At 48.4% G+C, this 27997-nt stretch overlaps 2 protein-coding genes across 2 annotated transcripts; both read right to left on the reverse strand.

The window, feature by feature from the left end:
• LOC129342283 (uncharacterized) lies at positions 1-27984 on the reverse strand. The gene is made up of 7 exons (XM_054997970.1): positions 27721-27984; positions 21971-22178; positions 19778-20207; positions 8262-8449; positions 5777-5937; positions 3924-4131; positions 1-421 (listed from the first exon to the last, which is right to left on the reverse strand). The coding sequence occupies exons 1-7, from the start codon at positions 27863-27865 to the stop codon at positions 1-3; spliced, it is 1761 nt and encodes a 586-aa protein (XP_054853945.1). The 5' UTR covers positions 27866-27984.
• LOC129341953 (uncharacterized) lies at positions 13830-19728 on the reverse strand. Its single transcript, XM_054997319.1, has 2 exons — positions 14883-19728; positions 13830-14753 (listed from the first exon to the last, which is right to left on the reverse strand). The coding sequence occupies exon 1, from the start codon at positions 16640-16642 to the stop codon at positions 15023-15025; it is 1620 nt and encodes a 539-aa protein (XP_054853294.1). The 5' UTR covers positions 16643-19728; the 3' UTR covers positions 13830-14753; positions 14883-15022.
• Positions 27985-27997: the final 13 nt, after the last annotated feature.

Raw genomic sequence — 27997 nt, forward strand, 5'->3', positions numbered from 1 at the left:
TCAGCGTTTCCTGGCAACCAGCACACACGACCCCTTACCATCAAACAGAGTTGCTGGAAAGTTGAACTTAGTCGCCTCCAGCCACTCAATATCAAAGCCAGCCTCTTTCACGGCTTCCTCTACACATTTCTGATCTAAGTAGAGGCAAGAGAATCGGTGCTGACCAACTATGTAGAAGGTTCCTTCCAGGACAACAAATAAGACCAGATACCCCCCAGGTTTTACGAGGGAGCTCATGTTCTTCAGGGAAGAGCGGTAGGTGGGCAAGTCTTTGCAAGCTGCTTCCAGGCACCTTGCGGAGAGGACACAGTCAGCTGGAGGGAGAGACAGAGGGGCCAAAGGGTTGGGCTGGGTCACGTCACACTTCAGGACTCGCTTGATGGCCTTTCGGACCTTCTCTTCCTTTTGGACCCACTTTTCTCTGGAACAGAATAATAGATGGTTAGGACAAGCCTTCCTCCCCAATTGTCCATTAGATGTCCCTCCTGTCTAGGGCTGGTCCACACATTCCCATATGACAGGATCCTAAGAAACTGTGGGGTGTCAGAGTGGAGCTTGAACCAGGATTCCTCCTTATTCAGACGTGCCACGATGCCACCCCCACCTCAGGGCTTACTGCTGAGATGGAGCCAGAATCCTCCTGTAGCAGCCCGAAGGTTGTTCAAAGATTGAGACCGACAAGAAGTCAGGAAGGAATGCAAGTTTATTAGCCAGCTGGGAACTCAGCATGACTTTGTCACAAAGAACTGAGCCCCCCTCTCTTCAATTCAAACTTTCTTTTTATACATAAGTAAAAAGGCTGAAACCGCTTAATCACGTGCATACATGTTACAGCATTCGGTTACAACAGTATTCAGTTACTTGTTGATTACATACAGCAGCACAGCAACCTTTATTGGCATAAATAATACAGACGAAACAGAAGAAATGTTGTGGAATAAATTCATAGGGCAGCACAATCGGGTCCCCAGACAGCAAAATTATCTCAGGATACAGCACAGTCATAGGGGGCTTTATAAAATGTTACCCTTGACTTCTACACATAAGCCAGGAATTCAGCAACGGATAGATTACATACATTTACTTCTGATATTTGGCACACACAAAATACAAATTGGCAAGAAGCTTTAACTTGGCTCTATTTTGCTATGAGCTATGAAGCTATCTTCTGAACAAGCTACGACCCAGACTATGACCGGCCAAGGAATGCATTTTCCTCTCACTCCCAGCTATTCCTTTCCTGTGTTGAACAGATACACTTTAGATTGAGTCCAGCTAAACAGATACGCTTTGATTGAGACCAGCTATTTTGAACATCATTACAGTGGCCAATTGTTTCACTGCAGATTATCTGTCACAGCTTCTCTATATTGTCTTTCTCTTAGACTGAGGGAGAAGGGAACCTGCTTTTTCTTTAGGACTGGATATGGCAAGGGCTATGTACCTTACTGCATACATGCTATGTTTCCTTAAATCCTGTCACACTCCTAAGAAAAAGAGTTTGGATAGTGTCCATGAACATGACAATTCCATCATCCCGGCGCTTTTTATGTTTTATGTGGAGTTACTAAAGGTTAATTTTATTCATGTTCTTTGTGTGTGAGCTGATTGTGTAGAATCCAATCCACGTTAGCCAACCTGCTCTGCTTCATGCTGGCCAAGTGAGAGCTTTGGCAGAGATGGACGGAGACGGAAAGGAGGGAGAGGGGAAGAGAAATCCCTCATTCACAGGCCAGCTCTCAAGGCGACGCTACTTGGCTGCAGAGTGATCCCCGCTGGGCTGCTGGTATAACCAAATTCTTAATTGTTCTTCTTTACCAATTAATTCTCAGTGTGTCCCCCAGGTGGTTCCAAACTTTGTGACAGGGTGTTAAGAGCCTGCCTGGGCCTAGTGAGGCCTAGTGGCAACAGGGAAGCCTGTACTCGAGTGAGTACTGGGCCTACTTTTCCCAGCCCCCTTCGGACCCTGTGATTGGCTAATAGGGATTTGGAGGGAAAACTTGCCTGGGCGTGAGGCATAGAAGGCCTCGGCCACAGTGGGAGGATTTCACTCCCTGGGAGCAGAGCTGGGGGTTGCCTGGTGCAGACGTGGGGTCCCTCATCCGGAAGGGGTGAGTCAGAGCGAAACCAATCGCCCAGAGACTGCTAAGAACAGTCTAGACAGATGCATTGGGGTGTTTTCCTTGGTTGGTTTACCTACCTTCGCTGTTCTCATTTTTCTACTTTTCTTTGGATAGCCAGTTGTTACTAGCCAGTTGTTACATAAGTCTAGTAACTTGAGGGACCTCAAGTCTCACTTGGTCACACATAAAGTAAAACCCACTGGGAAAGAGTGGACAGAGGGGGTCGGGTGCTGCTCTGGCCCTTCTGAGGAAACCTGTGCCGGAGTGGTTGGCAGCCCACAGAGAGCTCCCCTGGTCTCCGGCCTATGACAGAAAGGACCACAAGTGTTGCCAGTCCCCTGCCCAGACACTGAACTCCTGGACTGTGAGGCCTTGGCCAACAGACCTGTTGCTTGTCTGCCCACCAAGAGAGGCTGTCAAGTCTCCATTTCCTGGGGCAGCTATCACACCCCCTTGTAGAACATGGACCCTCCCCCCACAAGAATGAAGGAAGTCGCAGGCTTGCAAAGTGCCCCAGTGAAGGAGAACTGCATGGCTTTTGGCCCATGCCCCTACTCATGTCCTGATATTATTGTTTTTATAATTGTCTTCATGGATACCCTACCTTTCTCCCCAAAAGGGACTCAAAGCAGCTCAAAATGCATCATGACAGCATCTTACCTTTCTTTTCTTTCCAATATTACCTTTAATAGATTTAGAAAAGCCTTCATTGCCATCTGCTTCCAAACTACACCAACACCCATCTTTTTTTTTTAATTTCAACAACTTTTATTAATTATAGAATGGAGACAATAACAATAAACATTAAATAGCAAATACATGGAGTAATACAGTGGTTATACAAGATTGCAGGTTTCAAAGAAAAACATTTAAAACACTTGTTTACTGTAATTTGTAGTTCACACACCACAAAAAAAAAATCACAGTATATCGGTATAGATAGTTTAGCTTGTAGTGCTAGACTTTCAATATATCTTGATAAAGATGGTTGGGAGGGAGTGTTTCGGTTTTGTCGATAAAATCTAAGAAAGACCACCATTTTTCATAATAATTAAACGTAGAGGAATTAGCCAATAAATTGTTATTTTATCTATAATGAGCTGGTCCCACACTCTGGAGTACCAGTGGTTCAAGGATGGTGGAGACTGATTTTTCCAAAAATATGCTATTACCAACAGCCATCTTAACGGGTCATTATACCCCAAATCCTCTTGCTCAGTGTCTTTGTCCCTAAGGATCCCTAGAACTGGAGGACGTTCCTCACTACGTTTTGTCCTGTCCTCACTGTCTTGAGCCTAGATATCTATTTCTTGGGGCAAGCTTAGCCAGGCTTGACCTGGGTTTGGAGGCAGGAAAAAAAATTCTAGCTGATACAGACCCACATGTCACCTTCCCACCAGCTGCCAGCTCCACATGGCATCCCTATATGAAAGTGGTGCCATTGCATTGCCAGCGATGTTGGTGTGTTGGCACCACCAGTAAGTCTGTCACTGGTCACCAGCGTTGTCCTGGTAACACCCCCAGGAAAGGCTGCATATTAGCTATGAGGAAGAAGGAACAGACCAGCGGGCTCTGGGGGCACCTGAAGGGCGGGCAGGGCCAAAGACTGCCAGCATGTGCCCCCTCTGAGATAAAAGCCACCTTGGCAGTCAAGACCTCCTCAGGAATCAAGGCCTACTCCACTGTAGGCCAAGAGAGCCAGGGAGGGGGCATGGCAGGAGAAAAGGCCAAAGCAGGAGGAAGGGAGAGAGCATATTGACTGACCAGCGGAGGAAGCCAGAGCTGGCTTGTTTGCCATACCTGTCCCCTTCCAGCTCGCAGAGGTACTTCACTACTGGACTCCAGTCAAAAGCTCCCGGCTCCTTCCTCAGCCACCGCTGCAGCTCCTCCCGGTTTTCATCCGTATATTCTGTAGCAATGATCTCTCGGAAGGACTCGCAGGCAGAGAGGAACTGGTAGATGGTGGGTCCGCTTCCAATATCAATCAGGGTGTCTCCTTTAATGCCACCTGCATTGCATCACACAGTTGATGCAAACATGCTAGTCAAACATGCTAGTCAAACATGCTAACCCTACAGAACTTCTTTTTGCTCAGCTGGGCTTAGAACAGCCTTTGTGTGCCTCTCAAGTAGATATCGATGCCTGAACTTTCAAAACCGACTGTCAATTCGCACAATGTGTCAAGAGATGTCCAAGCAAAGTGATAGAACGGAAGGGGAGAGGAGAAACATCAAGGCCTTCTGGGCGCTGTGGGGAAGGAACCCCTTTATGGCAAGAAAAATGCCAGTGGAAAAGTAGGAAAATTGAGGGGAAATACAGAAATACTGAGAGAAGTTCGAGAGGCTGCTGAAACAGCCAGTTAGACACAGGGTTTCCAACTTCCAGGTGGGCCTGGAGATCTCCTGGAATTACAACTGATCTCCAGACTTCAGAGATCAGTTTCCCTGGAGAAGATGACTGCAGTGGGGGGTGGACTCTGGCATTTTACCCCACTGAGGTCCCTTCCCTCCCTAAACCATACCCTCCCCAGGTTTCACTCTCAAATAGGCAAGAATTTCCTACCTTGGAGTTGGCAAGCCTGGCAAGGTGACAGAAGTGAGTAGAAAAGGCCTTAAAGATAGGAGGAGTGTAGTACAGGAGGGAATAGCGAGGAATGGGGGCGGGGGGTTCAGTGCAGCCTGTTGGATTCTGCATGTGCATGAACAAGATTGTTCATATGTCCTGCACGGAAAAGCTGCAAAGGCCAAAGCATTGCATGCCCCCCTCCAAGTGCCCTCATGCCTGGAGGAGAGGTTTAGCACAATCACAAATGGGATCTGAGGGGCAGATTTCTGCAGCTGTACGGAGTCCGTGAAGAGCACAACATGCAGCAAAATTACCCGCTTTGCAGCCAGTGGCCTGGCTTACCAGTTGCCCGATGATAGTGGGCAGAGTGTTGCCCAACGTGAAGATCGCATGTCCAGGTCTCCGCTTGGAAGGGATGTTGCCATATTGCGCAATGCTCTCCCTCCCTGCTGAGTCTACCCTGCCTCACAAAGCTCACACCTATGCCTGATGTAGGGCTGGCAAATCTCTCTCCCACTCACCTGCCTACTATTTTTTGTTTCTCACACAGCATCCTCTACCCCTCCCCCTTGAATCTGAAAATTGGGTTACCTGAATTTGAGAAAATTGAATATGGCAACTTGAGTCACAGTGGGTGAACCTAGCCTCTTTAGAAGTAACTGCTTGAGGTTATCAACTGGACTGGAAAAAACAACTGGGTGGTCTGCTCTTGAGTCTTTAAAAGCAAGTTGATGTGATGGAATTAGCAGATGATACTTTTCATGAGTAGGGTTGCCAACCATGCTTGAGAAAAGCACACTCATGTCTTCAACGCAATCTCAATATACTGTTTGTTACCAGATGATATTTTACCTCCATGCCATGAAAAGCTTCACCTGCCCATTTCCAAACACATCAAAAGGACGGAACATTTTTCTCCAGTTTCCTAGTTGACAACCCTGTCGTGGGTGCATAACAGAAGACTGTGATATGCTACAGAGGTCAGCAAAAAAGTTGGCACCTCTGTACATAATGAAATGGAGAGATTTTATTCCAAGGTAGTCAGTTGCAGGAGAGCTCTGGAAGAGACAAAGGACATCAACACTTACCCGAATGGAATGCCTTGTGAAAATTTTTGAGGCCAAAAACTTGAAGGGCAGTTCCTTTTTCTTTCTCAGGATGGAAAGAAAAATACGTTTCCAGGTATTCTTTTGGGATAAAATGCTGAACATAGCAGTCTTTCTCGGTGAAGGCTGCGGCCATAATGGGTCTGTAGTTGCCCAATTCTTCACTGTCTGGTTCTAGGATGTTCTACCTCCTATCTCTGCAGCTCTCCTTATCCAACCAAAGGCTTTCCCTTCAAATTCATGCTTTTATTTGTCCTATCATCCCTCCCCTAATTCCATTATGGTTACTTTTCTAGAGTCCTTTGCAAACGTCCAAGATTCACAGTTTTAATTAATTTTAAATGAGTAAGAGAAATGATCCCGTTCCTATAAAGTTTAATAGCCCCGTTAAAGGCGCTTTGTGGTTTGAGCAGCCTTCTAATAGGTGACGTCCGGGGAAACTTTGCCAGCCAATTAGAGGTGCAGATTGGGGCAGGGTGGGGCATGTGGCCTCCCAGTTTATGAGTTCAGCTCTCTCCTCTGTCCCAGCCTGGCTTTGGTCTTCCAGTTTTGGCTGCAGTTAGCTGTGGATGGTCAGGCGCCTGGGGGAGACAGCCAGGCAGCTGCATCACAAGGTCATGTCAGGCTGCGGGTAACAATGGGGCCATCTTTCTCATCCTTTAATTTTTTGGGGATGTGAAATTTAGGTTGTCTTTCAGTGAATGAGCTGACATCTTGGTTTAATCTTAGTGGTTGGAGGGGAGGAGAGGGAAAATAACGAACCCGACCTTTCTTTAAAGATACAGGGTGGGGCTAGGTCATTCCACAGGAGAGCTCAGATAAAAATAATCCAAGAGCAAGTTATTCTGAGTTAGTTCAAGTCAGTCCAAGAGTAAGTCAGTCTGAGAGCAGAGCAAGGCAGGTTCAAGTCCAAGAGGCATTCTGGGGTCAAAAACCATGAGTTCTATCTGTGGGGCACAGGATGGAGGTCTGGGATCGGAGTCAAGAGAATCCAAGTATGGAATTGCAGTACACAGGAAGTGGTGCACAAGGTTGCTTCTTCACTGCCCACTGCACTTAACCGAGCACTTCTATGTCACTCCAGGGCAGCCACTCACTCCCAGTGCCTCCATTGCTCAGTTGAGGGATGCTGGTGGTGCAGATTCCTCCCATTCTGGCTTTCCCTCAGATCATAATGTGCCCTGGATGTATCTGGTAAAGAGCCTTCAGGGTCTCCCCTACCCATCACCGTCAATCTGCTGCCAATTTTTTATGCCTGCTTTGCCCACCCCACCTGCTCTTGCAATATGTGTTGTAGTGCCTGCAGTTCTTGCACGAGGGCATTGGCTGACAATAGTGACAAACCCAGGATGGCCTGTGGAAAGTATCGTGGGTGGTGCCCATAGGTGGCCAGGAACGGTGTTTGCCAGGTCAAGGTGTGGACTCAGTTGTTCTACGCAAATTCCACCATGTGTAGTAGGTCTGCCCAATCATCCTGTTGGTAGTTGACGTAGCGCAGATACTGCTCCAAGGTAGCATTGGTCTGCTCCATCTAACCATCTGATTGAGGGTGGTGGGCTGAGGACAGGTGGACCTGGATACCAAGAAAGGTTTGTAGTGCTTGCCAGAAGCGGGACATGAAGTGCACCCACAGTCCAAGACCAGGTGTTTGGGGATTCCATGCAACTGGAAGAAATGGTGCGAGTACAGGCACACTGTCTCTTTAGCAGAGGGTGGCACTGGAACAAAATTGGCCAGTTTTGTAAATAGGTCAGCCACCACTGTCCTGAGCTGTGAAGGAGTTCTGCTGGATGTGCGGAGTGTGTCAGCGTATGACAATGCACCCCCTGCCAAAGGACCTACCATCCCCACTGCCCATTATCCACACTCTTCAAGTGGATTGCCATGGACTTTATGGGGGCGCTTCTGTGGATGCCCCATAGATTCTGTTACATACTTGTCCTTATGGAGTACGCCACCTGATACCTTGCAGCCATCCCACTGCGGACCATGCAAGCAGCTGAGATCTCACGTGCCCTAATGTGCTTCTTCGTGCAAGTGGCACTGCCCCATGAAATACTTACAGATTTTGGGCCCCCCTTTACAGCTTCACTCACGAAGCAGCTCTGCTGCACAGTGGGCATCTGTCAGCTCTTTACGACCATCAATCATCCACAAACAGACTGACTAGCAGAAAGAGTAAACCAAACTTTAAAATCTATGCTCAGGAAGCTTGCCCACAAGAAGCCAAGCCAGTGGGACCTCTTCCTGGATCCACTGCTGTTCGTGGTGTGGGAGACACTGCAAGCTTCTGCCAGGTATACACCCTTTTATCTACTGTATGGGCATAAACCTTGGGATATCCTAGACATCATGGAAGGCCACTGGATGCCACAGGAACTGGTGACTCGAGTGCCTGCTCCAAAGTATGTCCAGCAGCCCCGGGAACGACTTGACCAAGCCTACTAAGAAACCCAGCGGAACTTACGAGGGGCCCAAGAGGCATAATGGGCTGGGTACAACTGGGGAACCTGAGCCTGCATACTTGAGGAGGGCAAAAACGTACTGGTGAGCTGGTGGGTCTTGGGACCAAGACCAGGGGATGCCTGGCAGGGACCCTTTCCCATCACCAGTGTCTTGGGCCCCTGCCCTACGAGGTGCAGTGCAGCTCCCACACTCAAAAAAAGAGGATATACATGAATGACGTCTAGGAATGGCGGGAGTACTCCTAGCAGGCTTGCCACTTGGCAGAGGACCACATGGAATTGCCCAACAACGAGCTCCCTTGGAGAATGGTACCAGCAGGGGAAGAAGTGCTACCCACCCTGAATCCTGACCTAAGGCAGAACAGTGGTGGCAAGTAATGACTCTGCTACAGGAACACCCCAGCGTTTTCTCAAAATACTCCGGCCAGACCACAGTGATATCGCATGCCATCCTGACAACCCCAGGGCAGGTAGCACGATCGGTTTGGTGGCACATTCCCTGGAAACAGTGGGTTGTCACGACCCGCAAAGTGGAGGAAATGTTCCAATTGGGGGTCATCGAGCCCTCGCACAATGCCCAGTGGAGCCCCATAGTATTGGAACCCAAGCCAGATGGCAGTGCCCGATTCTGCATCAGTTACCATGAGGTAAACAAGGTTGTCCAATTTGATGCTTACCCCATGTCCCAAGTTGAGCAGTTCATAGGACAACTGGGGGCAGCCTGCTATCTATTGGCCCTGGACCTCACAAAAGGGTATTGGCAGGTGCCAATGGTCCCAGCTGACAAGGAAAAGACCTCCTTTGCCACCCCACGGGGGCTGTTCCAGTTTAATGTAATATCCTTCAGCTTTTACAGCGTAGTGGCCACCTAGTAGACATTATGCTCTCACAATGCCAGGGCTTTACCCTGGCCTACATCGATAACATTATCATCTTTAGTCTAGAAGAGGCCTCACATCTCCAACACCTGGAGACCGACCTACAGGCCCTCAAAGATGCTGGTCTACAGGTCAATTCAGGAAAGAGTCAACTGGAGTTTCAAGAACTGAAATACCTGGACCCAAAAAGGTCCTCTCCTTGGAACAGAGCCTCCAGCCCTTAACCAAGTGACAAATGCAACAGTTCCTCAGCTTTGTAGGGTACTACAGTAAGTTTACCCTGCACTTCAGCGGACAAGCCAGCTGTCTCTCTGATTGTGTAAAGACCAGCCAGCGTACATCTAGTGGACTCCTGAGTGCACCCTAGCCTTTCACACCCTCCAGACCGCCCTGTCTAGACACCTGGTCCTAGCGAACCCAGACTTCGACCATCCTTTCATACTCCATAGGGATTGGGCACGGTGCTATCCCAGGTGATGGAGGGACAAGAGCAGCCAATCCTGTTTCTCAGTCACAAGCTCCAGTCAGCAGAAATTAAATACGCCATGATAGAGAAGGAAGTGCTACTATCAAGTGGGCAAGTGGGTTCCCTGCAATTCTACTTGACCAACAATTCCTTCCTCTTGGTCACGGACCATGCCCCTCTGTTGTGGATGAATTGGGTGAATGACCACAATGCCTGGATCTTGAGGTGGTACCTCTCACTTCTCCCCTCTTCATTTTCTGTTCAATATTGGCCCGGACATCTGCATGCCAATGCGAACTATTTGTTATGCCTCTTTGAGGACATGATGCCATCACCCAACAACTCCAAGCGGGGGGCGGGGGTCCAGTGCTTGGGCCCAACTTGGGAACCCTTCTGGACTCGCACACCCCAAAGACAAGGCTTACAGCCCGCCCGCTCCCATCCTGGCCTTCTACCCTTAGCACTCACTCAGCGATGGTGGGACAGGCAACAGGGGCACTAATAAGGGCTAGTAACACTGAGGAAGCCATGGTTACTGGAAGCCCAAGCAAGGCTTCAGCAGCAGGAGGCAGGCTGGATGGCAGCCCCTGGGTCCTAGCAACCGCCTGCTTCCCAGCCGTGGCTCCAAGGTAGCCTTATGCCTCTGCCCATGGGAAGCTCAACAGCCTAGCCAAAGGGAGATGGTGCAGGAGGAAGGGGCAAATGGCCTGTGCCACCACAAAGCAGCAGATCAATGATGGTGAAGGCGGGGTCAGGCCACAACCCAGCACTGAGGCAGGCAGAGGAAGAACAGCAGCACAGTAAACCAGCAGGCAGGCTAGAGGAGATTGGAAATAGCCAGGAGAGGCTGGCAGTAAAGCAGCTACAGGTGTGGCTAACTAAGGAAGCCAGGCTAGGTTGTTGTTGGTGGGACTAGGAGGTAGGAACTGGGAAAGGTGAAGGGATAAAAGGAAAGTCCACCCACAAACCAGGGTGGTAAGGAAGGAATTTTGAGGTGAGCATTGAGTGAGACCAGAGCCTATCCAAGAGAGCAGTGAGGAACGCCTGGGCAATTCCTGCCCACCTTACACTCTTTTCCTGAGATCAGGGTCACCCAGCCAGGACCTGCCCAGTTGATGATGCTACAGCAGAACCAGCTAAGGCATGGCCAGAGCAGGGGAGAGTCAGGGGCGGCACCAGGGTTTCTGGCACCCGTTGCCAGGTGTGCGCACCACACTGCATGATGACATCACGTGTGACGTTATCACACGGCGTGCACTGCGAGCCAGCCCCATTACTGCGGCAGGTGGCTGGGACGACACACGGGTGGCCTCCCAGTTCCCCCGCTCGGTTGCCCTGCGCCAGCCCAGACACCTGCTGTGCCTGGCCTGCGGCTGCTGCGCCCAGCGCGGTGTGTGTGTGTGTGTGTGCTGGTGGCAGCGGGAGGGCTGGGAGGCTGCAGCAGCTGCGGCTTTCCATCCCTCCTGCTCAGCCCCCAGTGCCTCCTCTGGCGCCCCTTCTGGCTCCCTGGTGCTCGCAGCAACCGCCTACCTGGCCTCAATGGGCACGCCGGCCCTGGGGAGAGCCTAACAATGTGGTGGAGAATGTGGGCAGCTGACCTGTGGCAGGATGCCTATCCCCCTGATATGGTCTTGACCCAGTTCAGCCAGCGATTGGTCGAACACCAGGACTTGTTGATGAAGGAAGTGACCCAGCAGCAATGTGATGCCAAGCAGCCTTCCCACAGCAGCAGTGAGAAACCCAGACTACGTTGGTAAAGGACCTACGCCAGGCATGGGAGGCCTGCATAGGTGGGGCCATGGCCGACGGGACAGGACCTGTAGGAGGTACCCCAGGAATGAGCCAAAACGCTGTGTTTCATCTGGTCAAGCTGGGGCCCGATGATGCAGGGGAGAAGGAGTAAGGAATAATATCTTTGACCAGAAAGTGTAATGAGGCCCTGTGAAAGGGCCAACTACTTGTTATGTTGGCAGCTCATGTTCAGATGTGTCACATCACCAGCTTGCACCATCCAATTGCAAAGTGTGTGACAGACACACTTTCTTCTCTAGGTTATGGGTGCAGATCTTATGGCTGTTAACGGCTACAGGGTTCAGCAGAAAAGTTGGCATCCTTCTGCATAACGAAATAGAGCCCTTACTCCAAGATGACAAATCTGATTCCAGGAAATTCAGATGTGCAAGATCTGCAAAACACACAACAGCTGTTAACACTTGCCCAGAATGAATGCCTTATGTAGATTTCTCAGGGTGAAGCCAGACATGGAGGTTTTTATGGAGCTGGACCTGAGTTCCCCAGACCCAACTCAAGTGCCCTGCAGCTACACAGCAGCTTTGGGGAATAGTTGTTGGAAATAAATGGGCCCTTAAATGGCTTCAGAATGCCTTCTCAGGGGGAGGAGGGGCTTCTCCTTCCCCTTTTAAGCTCTTTCCCCCCATCAAAATAGCAGGGGAGGGAGTTTTTTCTTTTTTTTTTCCTGGAATGCACCAGGGCTTTGTTCAGTAGCCCAGCCACACTGACACCAGCTGCACCCCTGTCCTTTCCAGAGGCTGGGGGAGTTGCTATTCCTGACACTAATTAAGAATATTGTGTACAGCTGCATCGATCCAAAAGTAAAAGCCAAAAAAGCCAAGAACACAGTCCTTGTAATGTCTTTTGTTTGGATCAACCCAAGGACACAGTGTTCTAAGCTTTTGAGTTCCCTAGAACCCTTCATCAGGACAAAAGTTGCAAAAATTTTTTTTTTTAAAAAAATGGATTTTTCAGGTCATGGTATTAAAGTCACTGGGCTCCCAGGTGTGTGTGTGTATTTCCAATCGAAAGTTCCTGGCTCCTTCTTCAGCCATGATTGAAAAGCAGCATAGCTTTTTAACTGATTGAAAAGCAGCATAGCTTCATGGCGGAATGTGTTTTAATAGGGATTAACAATTGCTGACCTTCCGTATAGACAAAAGAAAGTTTTGTGGCATCTCAGAGATAAACCTATTAATAGAGGTAAAAAGAAATGCTAGAAAAAATGTGTTCAGTTTAGCAATAAATGCAAGGGTTTGTAGGTTGCCTCCTCTTTGTTGTGAATTCATTTCATGCATCCAGTGAAGGACGCTCCCCAGAGTATCCTACTATATAATTCCCTTAGCATCTTCCCGACGATGCACATTTATGCTGGTGCGCCTGCACAGGTGCACCAGCATAAAAGGGCCCCATTGCCTCCCTACTTGCCATTCCTCCCCAGACCCCTTCTACTTCTCCACCCTCCCCAAACCCCCATTGCCTTCCTACCTGCCATTCCTACCCAGACCCCTCCTGCCTCTCAGCCCTCCTCAAACCTCCATTGCCTCCCTGCCTGCCATTCCTCCCCACGCCCCACCAGCCTCTGAGCCCTCCCCAAACCCCCATTGCCTCCCTACCTGCCAATCCTCCCCACACCCCACCTGCCTCTCCACCGTCCTCAAACCCCCATTGCCTCCCTACCTGTGATTCCTCTCCAGACCCCTCCTGCTTCTCACCTCTCCCCAGACCCCCTTTCCCCCCACCTGCCAGCCCTTCCTAACCACTCCCCCCCAGCCTTCCCCAGCTGTTTAAGGATGTTGTGAGTTCCCCCTCACTGGCAGTCTTCAAAGAGCTTCTGGACAAATACTTGTCAGGGATCCTTCAGGCTGTTCCTACATTGGGCAGGGGGTTGGACTAGATATTCTGTAAGGCCCCTTCCCACTCTAGGGTTCTATGAAACTGATAACTTACTGCTGAGTACACTTAATCCACTTCTTGTTTTATTTAGGGGTGCCACTGCCCTCTAATTATTGCAGATAGATATTTCCTATGTTCTAATTTCACATGAGTTTCTTGTATGTCTACTTTTTCCTTATTAATATTATAGGTGGGTATCCATGTTGGTCATCATTAGAACAGCAGGATTAGAGTCCAGAGGTACCTTAGTGACCAACAAGATTCTCGCAGTGTAGGCTCCCTAGGCAGCTCTGGCTCTCGAAATCTTGTTGGTCTCTAAGGTGCCACTGGATTAAAATCCTTCTCTTGTTAATTGTCATTCTTTTGTTGTTGTTGTTGTTGTTGTTGTTGTTTTTATTAGGACTAGTTAGTCCCTTCACATTCACTGAAAGACATTTAGAATTGATTTTTGGGTGATACATTTTTATTTTGAAAAAGAAAATAATAAGGATACAGAAAGGCATTATATAACATAGTTATATAAATCAGATATAGCTATCTATAACAGAGGATATGAACCATAAACCATTTCTCCCCATCAGCCCCTTACATACTTACATTAAAATATATTTAAATACAAAACCTTATATTCAACATTTTAAATTGCAAATTAATAACTAATTTGTCTTATTGATCATTGTTCTTAGTTTTTCTTAACTTTCAACTACAGGATAAAAAAAGCTTTCAATTTTTTCCTGAAGTTCTACAATTGGCCTATTATGTATGTAGAGTGAAGGTAAAGGTAGTCCGCTGTGCAAGCACCAAGTCATTACTGACCCATGGGGGGACGTCACATCACAACGTTTTCTTGGTAGACTTTTACGGGGTGGTTTGCCACTGCCTTCCCCAGTCATCTACACTTTACTCCCAGGAAACTGGAAACTCATTTTACCAACCCCAGAAGGATGGAAGGCTGAGTCAACCTTGAGCTGGCTACTTGAACCCTATACACCCGGATAACCAACAATAATTCATCAAAAATACATATTAGAAATTTATCAAAGTGTATTCCAAAATAAACATGCAATTACTTCAGTCTTTTCATATCAAAAATACAAATGTATAGCAAAGGCAATACAATCGTGTACACGAGTAAACTGCAATACTGTAACTTCATGCAAATAGACCATTGATTTGTTCACTCAGTAATACAACGTCTTTCTTTCACACAAAAAAAGGAAGGGTAACTAAGACCCCCTTCTGGTTGCTTCCTTAGTGCTGTCTCTTTAAATCAAAGTTTATGCTCCATAGGTTGCAAGGGAGAAGCGGTCCACAAAAACAACACTTTTCTTCGTTTTTTAACAGTATCTCTATGCACTTCCAGTTGGACCTCCGTCTCCAAAAATGAAGAGCCACTGACAGTCCTAACTGCGGCCAGCTAAACAGCAGCTTTCGTCAGGACTTCCTCAGGGACCCGTGGCTTACTAGATGAAAATAATCAGAAGCATCTTACAGCTGATACTCATAATAAACTTTTTTATATACAATAAAGCTTCTCAACAAGAAGTTTTTTGTTATTACCTAATCCATCAATTAAAACCAAAATTACATACCCCGTTGTACATTCATTCAGGACAAACCCAGGAGCGACTTCGTGGAACCGCCACATGTCCCCCCAGGTGTAGTTGGTTTCCTAATATACTCTTCTCTGCAAGAATCACAAACGAGTTAAAGTACTAGAACCTATTTCTCCCTAATCTATTAAGTAGCATTGGAGAGAAAGTTCAGTGTTTAAGCCTTTTGGCTTTAAGGTTCTCAAGGAAAAAATCCATTCTGCCTCCCTTTTGAGGAGCTCCCTATTAACATTAATAGATCCAGTTGGCCGTACCACCGTAAGTATTGCTACTTTCATGTCCGTAGCTGAATGTTTCTCCTCCAAAAAATGCCCAGTCAAGGGTGCTCCCATAACCTTTGATCTTATCCTAGATATATGTTCCAAAACCCTCACTCTAAGTTGTCTTATTGTATTTCCCACATATAGTTTTTCACATGGGCAAATCAAAAGGTATATAACTGCCTCTGTTTGGCAAGTAGCAAAGTGATTAATCCGTATTTTCCTACCTGTGCCCAGTATTTTTAACTCATTGCCCTGTAACATAAGTGGGCAAAGTGCACAGTGGCCGCACCTGTAATTTCCTTTTGGTTTACTGGCTACTTCCATTCTACGTGTCATATCAGAGTGAATGATCACCTCTTTTAAATTTCTCGTTTGCCTGTAACTGACACCTGGAGGGCTCTCGCATCCTGCGATTTCCATAACCAGATGCCCGTGTCTACGAACTATATTTTCCAATGATTTGGCTAGAGGTGTATAATCTAGAGACCAAAAAAGTCGCCCTCTTTTCTCTACCCATTTTTGTTCCAAAAGTTGATATCTAGGAGTTTGATCCGTTCTACACTTAGCTCTGTGCTTGACTCTTTCAGGGTAGCCCCTATTCCTAAATGCCGCCATCATGTTATCCCTGCCTCTGATGTAATCCTCCTGTCGTGTGGAGTTTCTCTTCAATCTCAGGAACTGTCCATAAGGTATATTTTCCCTGAGAGAAGCTGAGTGATAGGAATCAAAAGATAGATAACTATTTCTATCTGTTGGTTTGTTGTATGGTCGCACTTCTAACTTATTATCCTGGCTCTTAAAAACAGTGATGCCCAGAAAATTAATTTCCTTTTCATCACTGTTCCACGTAAACCCAATGTTCTCATCTCTCTGATCTAACCAATGGCAGAATTCCTGTACCACTTCTTTGTTGTGCAGTACAAAAAAGAGATCATCTAAGTATCTTTTAAATATGCATATGTGACGATAGAAGGGGTTAGTTTCATTCATTATATATTTCTCCCCCCATGCCGCCATGAAAATATTGGCAATGCTTGGGGCCGCGCTGCATCCCATCGCAGCGCCTTTAATTTGCATGTAGAAGGTATCCTCAAATCTGAAGTAGTTTTTTTCAACTATTAGATCCAATAATTGGATCAAAAATTCAGAACTAGGTCTCTGTTCCTGTCTTCGCCGGAGGACCTCCATCACTGAAAATCTAGCCATTTCATGGGGAATTGAAGTATATAACGACCTCACATCCATAGTGAGGAGAATATAATCAGGCTCCACAGGGACATTCTCTATTATTTTAATGAAGTTCCCCGTGTCCTTTATATAAGATGGTGTATTACTAATTGCTGCTTGGAGAAAGGTGTCCAAATAAATACCAAGCGGCTCCAATATAGAGCTGCATCCAGAAACTATGGGTCTACCTGGTGGTGGAAAAAGACCTTTATGAACCTTGGGTAGCACATAAAAAACTGGGGTTATCATCTATATAGCGACAAAATTTACTAATATTAGACCAGAGGGCCAATCCACCAATGGAATTTTTACTTCAATTGGCGGATCTGACATTGGAACACAATTACTTCAAATTTCTGGATGATTATTACTTGCAGATTAAGGGGGTGGCGATGGGTTGCGCAGCAGCACCCAGTGTGGCAAACCTCTTCATGGCCAGGTGGGAAGCCACCTATATCACGGGACCAGGGAATCCATTTGGGTCTAATATTAGTAAATTTTGTCGCTATATAGATGAGTTATTCAACCTTTATTCTGGGCATGACTGGAAGCTTACCTTCTTTATGTGGAGGAAAGAATGCATATTGATAAATTGATATAAGCCTGTATAGGAGGATACCATTCTCAACCCTCCCGGTTCCACGTGTGGAACTTGTGATCATAATATTAGCTCTTGGAGATGTATCATACATACCTTGTATGAAATGTATTATGTAATGAATATATTTATTCTTGAGAATTTATGCGTTTTGGTTATAAGGAATGCATATGTCTGCACAGTAAGATTGTTATAAAATTCCTTCGCACACATCCTTTATTGTTTCATTCAGCTCTTAAGAGGTTAACTGTTATAGCCCTTGGTGGGATGGTTTCCCCTCCCCCCTTTTCCCTAATTGCTGTTACCAGGGCTGGCCCCCTTTTTGTTACTAGCCTCCAGGTGGTGGCTGGAGATCTGGAGGAATTATAACTGATCGCCAGGCCATACAGATCAGCTCCCCTGGAGAAAATGGCTACTTTGGAGTATGGACTGTAGGGTATTATACCCTGCTGACGTTCCTTGCCTCCCCAAACCCTACCTTCATCAGGTTCCACTCTCAAAATCTCCAGGAGTTTCCCAACCATGAGTTGGCAACCCTAACCCCCTCCAAAATGGCAGAGTCCCCTTTAGCCCTTTAATTGGCTTTTCTCATTCAAAGCTGAGCCATGGTGCAGCTTTGCACCGTGGCTGAGGTAGGAAGGGGAGGGAGGGAGGAGGCCTGGAGCGATTGTTACCATGTCGGTGCTATTGCACTTGTGGGGTAGCCAACCTCCAAGTGCGGCCTGCATATTTCCTGGAATTAGAGGTCAGTCCCACAGAAGAAAATGGCTGCTTTGCAGGGTTGACTCTACAGCATCATACCTGCTGAGCTCCCTTCCCTCCATAAACCCTGCCATTCCCAGGCTCTCGCCCCCAGGATCTCCAGGGTTTTCCCCAAGGGTTGGCAACCCTACACCGCACCAGTGTGATAATGGACAGGAGAGGGGGAGCATTGCAGAGAGCAAAGCAGGGATGTGGCACGTGCACGCTGTCCCCGCCTGCTTAGATGCTGTTGCAGCAGAGGCACATTTTGATGCTTCTGTGTGGAAGCAGCCGCAGGGCGCTTGCCAATCAAATACACTTGAATCACCAGACCCACACTAATCCTGCCGGACCCCAAGGGGCGAGGGGAGGGTGTTCCAAAGCCACAGAGCTAGGACTGAGAAGACCCAGTCCCCAGCTACCACCAGCTAGCCTCATGTGTTGCGGGGCAGGGGGGGGGGCTCAGAGACAGGCTATCTCATCTATTTGTTTGGTTCCTGTGGGCAGCTGGTTGGCCACTTAAGAGAGACAGGAGGCTGGACTAGGTGGCCCCTCTCTGGTTTTACCTTTAGGAGCTCTGCTTGTGTTCTTGGTAACATTTCTGGTAATGTATTTGCTTTTGTGCCAAACTTTGATGGTAAGAACTGATTCATTCATTCCCCCAGTGGGAAGACACTGACTCACAGGGTCGAATGGGATACATTTTATAGTTTATTATGAATAACATAACATAATGGCAACCAAATGGATTCGTGTTCTGATTACCTCGAGACTAGACCATTGTAAAGCACTCAACATAGGTCTGTCCTTAAATAAAACTCAGAAAGTATGCTCTTGAGCTAGAACCATTCTAACTTCCAATAGCTTTTGCTACCCCAGCACCTTCCTGGCGTTCTGAGTTAAAGCCAAGCATCTGACGTGTGTGTGTGTGTGGGGGGGATGTCCAGAGAAGATGCTTCAAGCCAGTTGCTCATTGCTGCAGTCTGCGGTAGCAATGGAGCCCCTACACAGAAGTTTCCCCCACATGCTCCTTGCCCCCCATGGCTGCCACCCCCCTACACACAACACAACATGGGAGGCATTTTTTCCCAGACTCTTTAAAAAAAAAACAGTAATTGAGGTGGTAATAGTGTATAGTGCAAAGTTACAATGATATGTCAAATACCAGTCTTAAGATCTAAGAATATATTAATCACAGCTCACTGTAGCTTAAAATCGATAATTGATAGATCACTACTGCTTAACACAACAGTGATACGCCAATTACCAACTTTTGTTTAAAAAATCCCAACATTTTGTCCAGTTGTGGAGGGAGGAATGATGACCACAGTGTGTGTGTGTGTGGGGAGGGAGGTGTATTGATGTGGTCAGAACCTGGAAAAATACACACCTTCCCATCTAGACAGCTTGGAAAGTTGCTTTGACAATGCTCTTTCCCAAAAGATTGTATCGGCTAATCCAAGTTCAGGAAGGGCCGCAGGATAGCAAGGGGAAATACAGTAAAGAGGTGATTCAGGGATCATGTGGTGTGGATGTTCCAAAAAAAGCTCCAGTATAGATGCAGAAGTGGAGCCAACCCTCCTCCTGGAAGTAGCCTATGTACACCAGGCCACTTGGCCCTAGGTTGAAACTGTTTAAGCCCCACAGGAAAGCATGTGGTAATTTTCTATGCAGAAAGAGTTGGGCAAACAATAATCCCGAAGAACATTAAACTTTCAAAATTGTCTAATTTTTTTTCATTCTTCGTAAGTTTATTAGTCTAGATGAGCTAAGTGCCACAAAAAAAAGCTTTTTTATCTACTGTAAGACCATAATTCATCTAAAGTGCAGTATACAGGCTTTGTCTTTTGGCCTTCTCAACAACCCTAGCTATTATTCCTATTTCACAGGTAGAGAATTGAGGCTGAAAGGTAAGTGCTCAGTGAGCCAATGGTAGAGATGGGATTGGCCCTTGGGCCTCCCCAAATCTAAGGTCAACTACTTAAGCTGTTTTGATCCCTTTGGGGATACAAATCTACCCCTTTTGCTCCCTCATTGTTTTATGCCTCCTTCTCTTTGCGGGCAATGAAGAAATATTTACCAGAGTAATCACAGAGGTTAAACATATTCTTGGTAAATCTGGGCTCTGACTGAAACTCCACAACAGCAAATCCACTTGTGTTGAGAGCATCTCTCAGGATCTCCTCGGTCAAGACCAAGAAGGAGAACTTGCGGGGGCCGACCATGTAGAAACTGCACCCCAAAACCCCAGCCGACACCAGGGCTCCACCGAGCTTCAGCAGGGAGCTGATGTTCTTCAGAGCAGCCCGCAAGGCGCTGAGGTCCTTGCAGGCAGCCTCCAGGCATTCTACATCGAGCAGGCAGTCAGCCTGGGGCAAGGTCACCGGTTCCAGGGGGTTGCTCCGAAGGACGTCACCATCCAGAACCTGCTTGAGGGTTCTTCTCAGCTTGGCCTCCTTCTCGGCCCATTTGTCCCTGCAGGAAATTAAAAGCAAACCAATGACTTGGCCAACGTTCAGGCAACCACTATCATCCCAGGCCGTAGATGTGGAAAGACCCTTCTTTGGAAAGAACTCTCTTGCCCAATCAGTTCACTTAAGTGCACTTCCAGCCTTTGGCCGGTGCCTTGAATTTCTGTTTTGAATTCCCCTTGGAATTTGCACTGGGAGTTCTAGCGTCTTGTTTTTCCGGTGGTGGAACAATACTGACATTCAAATCCTTCCCAGGGCTAATTGGAGCAGAGGGCAACATGCATTAGAGGGCACAGACGTAAGCAAAGGTCACTAGCCAATTTTTCAGCTAGCTGCTCCCACTGGGCTTTTCAGAGCAGCTTGAGGCACAGAACTGGACAGGCAATGAACCAGAGCAGAGTTGTGGAGAGGGTATCAGACTACGACAGGAGAGGCTTGGGTTCTAATCCCCTTTCAGCCATGAAAACTTGGGCCACTGGCAGGGCTGTTGTGAGGACAAATGGAGGGGAGAATCGTGCCTGCTGCTATGCTATGAGGTATTTGGAGGAGGGGCAGGATGAAAATGTTTCGATACACAGAGACTTTACACTTCTCTCCATGTTGTGAAATGCTTTGCCTGCTTTCTGTACTTCAATCACACGGCTGTTCAGGCCTGGCGGTGCTTTTCTGGTTAGCTGGCAATTGTTCAGAAGGAGGGTCGTGCCCGCCATCTGCGGCCATGTTTCTCAGGTGGTCGCAAGAGGCTCAGATTCATGGAGGGAATGGAGTTTTCTTCCAGCATACAAGTAAGAGGGAGCTGCTTTAAAGTGATGCATCAGTGGCAGCTAAGACGGACTAGATCATTTGAACTTCCTCTCTCGGTTAGTAATAATTGTGCATTTGGTACCTCTTTGGTACATTTGGTACAGAAGAGAATTTTTGAGATATAGGGGTTGGTCCTTAATTTGAAGCCTGAAATCTATCTCTTAAATTGTATCAATATCATAACTGCTGATTCCAGAGAAGTATTACTATATGCTCTAAAGGAATTTGTCTGTTGCCTGGCAAATTAGAATGGTTCTTAAAGACGTGGGAATTGTCATCATCAAACTAACAACAACTCAAAATTCTAAGAATGTTTAGATAACAAAAATTGGCAACAATTGGCTGCATTTTAAAAAAAAATCTTAAGTTAGAAATGAATGTATAAGAAAAGAGCGACTATACTGTGCACATTCTCTTCCTTCATTTGTTTTTAATTTGTGAACAGGATGTGTTGTTTGCCATGTAGGCTGGTTCTATTTATGTATTTTAATTTAAAAATTAGGAAAAAAGAGACCCAGGATGAACTCCTGGCTTAGCTAAGAGACACATTTCAGCCCCCACATTTGTTCAGTGTCTCTTCCTGCTCCGCGCCCTCCCTGCTTCTCAGCTGATGGCCTGTTCTGTCCCCTTCCTTCAGCCATCCGGCCTTGGTGCTCCTCTCTTGTGGCCCCTCAGCCTCCCTGCCTGTCCCCACAGTCCCAGTGACTCAGTATGAGCTTCTAATCAATCTGACCTTTCCATGCCCCCCCCCCGAAGCTGCACTGATTTCCATCATTCTATTGCCAACAATTTTCCTCCTCCCCAGCAGAAGAATGACTACAAATATTCCGTGACTTCAAGCACGGGCCGAAGCACTCGGCCCTGCCTTGAGCAGCTGACAGTGGAGCTGAGAGAATGCGGGGTGTGTGTGTGTGTGTGTGTGTGTGTTAGGTTTGGAAATGTACCTTCAGTGAGCTGCCATACCTGTTTCCTTCCAGCTCACAGACATACTTCACAATTGGGGTCCAGTCAAAAGCTCCCGGTTTGTTCTTCAGCCACTTCTCTATTTCCTGGCGGTTTCGATCAACAGGCTCTGAGGCTATGATGCTGCCAAAGGACTCGCAGGCGGAGAGGAACTGGTGAATGGTGGGGCCACTGCCCAGGTCAACCAGCGTGTCGCCTTTCAGGCGCCCTGGTGGGAAGGGAAGGACAGATCCTGAACACACAAGAAGCTGCCCGCATTGAACCAGAGCCTTGGTCCATCGAGCTCAGTGTTGCCTCCTCGGATTGGCAGCGCCTCTCCAGGCTCTCAGGCAGAGATCTTTCACATCACCTGTGGAGATGCCAAGGACTGAACCGGGGACCTTCCGCATGCAAATCAGAGGCTCTTCCACTGAGCCACAGAACCTCCCCCTTCCTCGAGAGCAAGAAGGAGATCTAGGCCAAGGAGAGGACTCTCAGCATTCCATCTTCTTCCCTGGAATTGGAAGTGACTCCCCTTCAAGCATCTTAAGGTTGACTGCAGGTCCTACACCTGTGGCAGAATGGTGCCGCCCGTTTACTGTCAGGCGCTAGACAGAGCACTCCCATTTGGCAGTCACTCCACTGGCTTCCCATCAGTTGCTGGCGAGTGTCCTTAACTGACTTATGGCGACCCCTAGTGGGGTTTTCATGGTTTGCCATTGCCTGCCTCTGCAACCCTCATCTTCACTGGAGGTCTCCCATCCAATTACTAACCAAGGCTGACTCTGCTTAGCTCCTGAGATCTGATGAGATCAGGCTCACCTCGGCTATCCAGGTCGGGGCTCCCCATTGGATTCCAGCCTGAATTCAAGGTCACAATGACTATTATATTCAAAGCCCTTCGTGGCCGTAACCCCTCATGTCTGGGCAACCTCCTCTCCTCTACGTTCCGCCATGGCCACTTTGCTCATCTGGTCAGGGCCTGCAGATGCCACAGTGCAGTTTGGCTGAATCAACAGCTGCATGTACATCTGCTTTCTTTCTGGTAGCCCCCGCCTTATGAAATGCCCTGCCTGAGTAGATCAGGGAAGCTGCCACCCTCCCGGCTTTCTGCAAACTATGCAACATGGAATTATTCAGGAGGGCTTTCTTCCCAGATTACAGGTCCATGTCATAAGAAATAGCTCAGAGAGATGCCGTGGTATGGATGGGGGCTAAGGGCCAAGATAGACGTGCGGGTTTTTAAAGAGTTGGGCCCAACTTGAGTTTCCTGCAGCTGCACAGCAGCTTTTGAGAATACATCCTACTATATAATTCCCTTAGCGTCTTCCCGATGATGCACATTTATGCTGGTGCACCTGCGCAGGTGCACCAGCATAAAAGGGTACTGTGGAAGGCCGCTTTCGAGGGCACCGCTAGTGGTGGAGGGCCAGGCCACGGCATGCCGCTTTCCTCGGACCAGGGTGAGGGGGCGCGAATGGGCCACCGCCGCCCTATAAGGCCCACAGGAGCCGTGGCGCGCCGCTCTCCACCTGCCCGCCCTCCGGTGGTGGTATGGGTGGGGTCTAAGGGCCAAGATAGACATGCGGGTTTTTAAAGAGTTGGGTCTGAGCTCCCCCACCCCTCCCTTATACCATTTCCCCCTGTCAAAATAGCAGGGGAAGGAGTTTCCCCCCTGCTATTTTCTGTTCCACGTGAAGTAATCTGTGGCATGTGGAGCAGTGAAAAGGGGGGGGGATTCCTCCTATGCTATTGTGACATGGGAAAATGGCTTGAGGGGGGAGTGAGGAACCCCTCCTCCCTCCACAGAGGCAAGTTTTGGAAATTTTTGGAAATTTTCTGTTTTTAACAGGCGTTTTCTTTTTAACTGCTGCATGGTTGCAGAAACCTGAGTTGGGTCTGGGGAACTCTTTAAAACCCTGAATCAATGTTACGCTATTCGCTACTGTCTACTGATGTAGATATGCACCTACTGGGAAGTTTCCACACTGCTAAACATGCCATGGAGATTATTTATGCTTTGTTGCAGATAAATTTCATTTCTCTGCTCAGCTTTATGCTTGTTTAAAATTTTTCTGCTACCATTCCCACTTGTATCTGTTGCCCCCTCCCTTCTGCCGTTTGTAGCCCTGGGTTGAAATTTTATTAGTAAAAAAGGTTGCACATCCAGACTGGTCAGTACAAAATCGAAAGACAAGTTTTCATGGTTTGCCATTGCCTGCCTCTGCAACCCTCATCTTCACTGGAGGTCTCCCATCCAATTACTAACCAAGGCTGACTCTGCTTAGCTTCTGAGATCTGATGAGATCAGGCTCACCTCGGCTATCCAGGTCGGGGCTCCCCATTGGATTCCAGCCTGAATTCAAGGTCACAATGACTATTATATTCAAAGCCCTTCAGGGCCTTGGCCCCTCATGTCTGTGCAACCTCCTCTCCTCCTACGTTCCGCCAGCTTTGCTCATCTGGTCAAGGCCTACAGATGCCACACTGCAGTTCGGCTAAATCAACAGCTGCATGTACATGCGCTTTCTCTGTGGTCGTCCCCACCTTGTGGATTGGCCTGCCTGAATAGATCAGGGATCTATTCAGCATAAAAGGGTACCGTATAAAAGGGTACCACCAGCATAAAAGGGTACCGTAGAAGGCCGCTTTCGAGGGCACCGCTAGCGGTGGAGGGCCAGGCGAGTAGGCCCAGCCTACTGTCGCCGGCTTTGTAGCCCAGTTGGCAGCGGGCCGGAAGGGCGGAGCACCGGCAAGCCTCGGGGGAGCCACGGTGGGGGAGTAGTGCCTGTGGCCCGCCACCCTCTGACCCCCGCCGGAGCCAAGCTCCACCGCTTTGGGGGGCGATGGGGCAAAGGCAAAGCGCTCACTGCTGCGTCAGCACCGCCGGAGCCAGGCACGCCGTTCTCTGTGGACCCGGGGCGAGGGGATGTGAGCAAAGTGCCACCGGCCTACGATGCCCCTGGAGCCACGGCATGCCGCTCTCCTTGGACCTGGGGCGAGGGGGCGCGAGCAGGGCGCCGCTGCCCTACGAGGCCCCTGGAGCCATAGCGCTCCACTCTCCTTGGACCAAGGTGAGGGGGCGCGAGTGGGTGGCGTGCCGCTCTCTGCCTGCCCGCCCTCCCTGGCTCCACATCCCGGCTGCCACCCTCCCCACCCCCCATTGCCTCCCTACCTGCCGTGCCTCCCCAGACCCCTTCTGCCTCTCAGCCCTCCCAAGACCCCCCCTTGCCCCTCTACCTGCCAATCCTCCCCACCCCCTCCTGCTTCTCCACCCTCCCAAGACCCCCATTGCCTCCCTACCTGCAATTCCTCCCCAGGCCCCTCCTTCTTCTCCACCCTCCCAAGACCCCCATTGCCTCCCTACCTGCCATCATTCCCCAGACCCCTCCTGCTTCTCCACCCTCCCAAGACCCCCATTGCCTCCCTACTTGCCATTCCTCCCCTGACCCCTCCTGCTTCTCCACCCTCCCCATCCCCCCATTGCCTCCCTACCTGCCATCGTTTCCCAGACCCCTCCTGCTTCTCACCTCTCCCCAGACCCCCCTTGCCCCCCACCTGCCAGACCTTCCTAACCACTCCCCCCCCCCAGCCCCAGCTTTCTAGAGCCTGTTGTATTTATTTGCACAACAGGCTTTGTTTCTAGTGTTAAAATAAAGGTGATCCTAAACAGCCTCAGAATGCCTCCTTGGGGGGGGGGGTACTTATCCCCCCCTTAAGCCATTTCCCCCTGTCAAAATAAAAGGGGAGGGAGGATTTTTCTGCTCCATGTGGAGTATTCTGTGCATGTGGAGCAGTAACTAAGAGAGGGGGCGAGTCCTCTTGTGTTATTTTGACAGGGAGAAACAGCTTGAGGAGAGAGAGGGGAGCACCTTCTCCCCCCACAAAAGCATTCTGATGCTGTTTGGGCTCTCTTATTTTTTAACAGCCACTTACTTGCTGCATTGTTGCAGAAACCTGAGTTGCATCTGGGAAACTGAGGGCCAAGCGAGAAGTGACAAATTACACTTGGAATGGCAAGTGAACAGACTCGCATGGGTTCCTTCCTGTTCACTTGCGCTCCACACAATTGCGTGGAGTGCAAGTGTGCCACACATGTATTCCTCCCTGTTCACTTGCGCTCCATGCAACTGCATGGAGTGCAAGTGGACCACACATGTATTCCTCCCTGTTCACTTGCGCTCCATGCAACTGCATGGAGTGCAAGTGGACCACACATGTATTTCTCCCTGTTCACTTGCGCTCCACGCAACTGCATGGAGTGCAAGTGGACCACACATGTATTCCTCCCTGTTCACTTGCGCTCCACGCAATTGCATGGAGTGCAAGTGGACCACACATGTATTCCTCCCTGTTCACTTGTGCTCCACGCAATTTCATGGAGTGCAAGTGGAACACAAGTGAACACGGAGGAATACATGTGAGTCTGTTTACTTGCCATTCAAGTGTAATTAATCACTTCTAGCTTGGCCCATAGACCCAACTCTTTTAAAAACTCGAATGTCTAGAGAGACCCTCAATGTTATGCTGTCTGCTGATGTAGATATGCACCAGGTAGGAAGTTCCCATGCTGCTAAACATGCCATGGAGATGATTTATGCTTTGTTTCAGATAAATTTCATCTCTGTTCAGCTTTATGCTTGTTTAAAATTTTTGTGCCACCATTCCGTTTTATATCTGTTTCCTTGAATGTCCTGATTATTATTGTTCATTATGGAATTTTGCTCAGTGAATGTCCTAGCTGTGGATTATAATGTCACTCACTCTTTGTAATCCACCTTGGATCTCAGTGAGATCATCTACACTTGGGAGTGGTCCACAAGTATTCTGAGTGGATCTTACTCTCCGCTTTGCTATGTAATCTCAGGAAAAGTGGGGCCCTCAGTCTTCTCTTTATAATAGTGCCCCCTGCCGTTTGTAGCCCTGGGTGGAATTTTTATTAGTAAAAAAGGTTGCACAGCCAGACTGGTTGGTGCAAAATCAAAAGACGAGTATGAAATCTGTGTACTGTCTCTTATTAGGAGCAACCAAATCTGTCTCATCAACTCCACACTGCATCTGTCACAGCGGCATCTCTCTAACACAAGTTTAGTCTTTAAGGTATAGAATTCTTGCTGTTGTCACTGCTGCAGAATTTCACCCTGTTAATGTGCTGGATCCAGCAAATGGACAGATTTTGTCTGTGCAATGACCCCCCCCCCCACACACACAATCTTCCCAACTTGGTCACCCCCTGTCATTTGCAACCCTGGAGAAGGGTATGCCAAGGCAGTGGGAACTGTGGGGAATAATAGGCACCTCTACGCATGTCAAGAGGCTGCCATGGAGAGGGGGGGCAAAATTGCTCCCTCCTTCCTCTTCCTCAGTGGAGCTTTGCTCCCACTTTAGGCAGGAGAGAGCCATTTCATCCCCCTCTTCCCTCCCCGTGGCAGCCACCAAATCCTCTTGAGTGGGGCCTGCAAAATTTCTTGGCTTCAGAAGCAGCTGCTGGGGGAGAGGAAAGCTTGAGTGATTGGCAGCTGTCGGCACCTTCTGCTGACAGAGTGTGGGATCCAACCCCTGTCTCCCCTGCAAAACGCCTACCCCATTTATTGCCATGTTGGACTGAATCATTTTAATGGCTCGTATATCAGAGGAACAGGACCAAATAGGGACAACAGTGTCGAAATGAAACGGTAACCGCGCCTCCCTTAAAATGCCCTCAAAGGAATTATTTCTCGGCTCAGTCAGGCAAAGGCCCACATGGAAACATCTCAGTTGTGATGATGTACCTGAAGCAAAGGTCTTGCAAAGGTGTTTCAGGTAAAATTCAGTGGCTTCATCCCCCAAGGTACATTCTCCAAAGTTGAAATATTCCAGATAGGCTCTGGGGTCAAACTCTGCCTGATAAATGTCTCTTCCAGTGAATTCCGCCATGGTGCGCTTCTCTGCAGCTTCTCGGCTTCCCTCTGCTGGCCTCTCTATCTACACAAGAAGAGACGAACACCCAGCGTTTGGCCTTTGGGCATTAACCCTTCCCAGTCCCAAAAGCAGTAGAATCAGCTCCAT

Source organism: Eublepharis macularius, chromosome 14 (genome assembly GCF_028583425.1).
Source record: "Eublepharis macularius isolate TG4126 chromosome 14, MPM_Emac_v1.0, whole genome shotgun sequence".
In the NCBI taxonomy this organism is placed as follows: domain Eukaryota; kingdom Metazoa; phylum Chordata; class Lepidosauria; order Squamata; family Eublepharidae; genus Eublepharis; species Eublepharis macularius.

Coding starts and splice junctions, on each gene's coding strand:
- LOC129342283 (XM_054997970.1), bottom strand. CDS start 27,865: ATGGCGGAATTCACTGGAAGAGACATTTATCAGGCAGAGTTTGACCCC. Junction 22,179..27,720: donor TTGCAAGACCTTTGCTTCAG/GTACATCATCAC, acceptor CCTTCCCACCAG/GGCGCCTGAAAGGCGACACG. Junction 5,938..8,261: donor TTATGCCTCTTGGGCCCCTC/GTAAGTTCCGCT, acceptor GGGCAACTACAG/ACCCATTATGGCCGCAGCCT.
- LOC129341953 (XM_054997319.1), bottom strand. CDS start 16,642: ATGATAACCCCAGTTTTTTATGTGCTACCCAAGGTTCATAAAGGTCTT.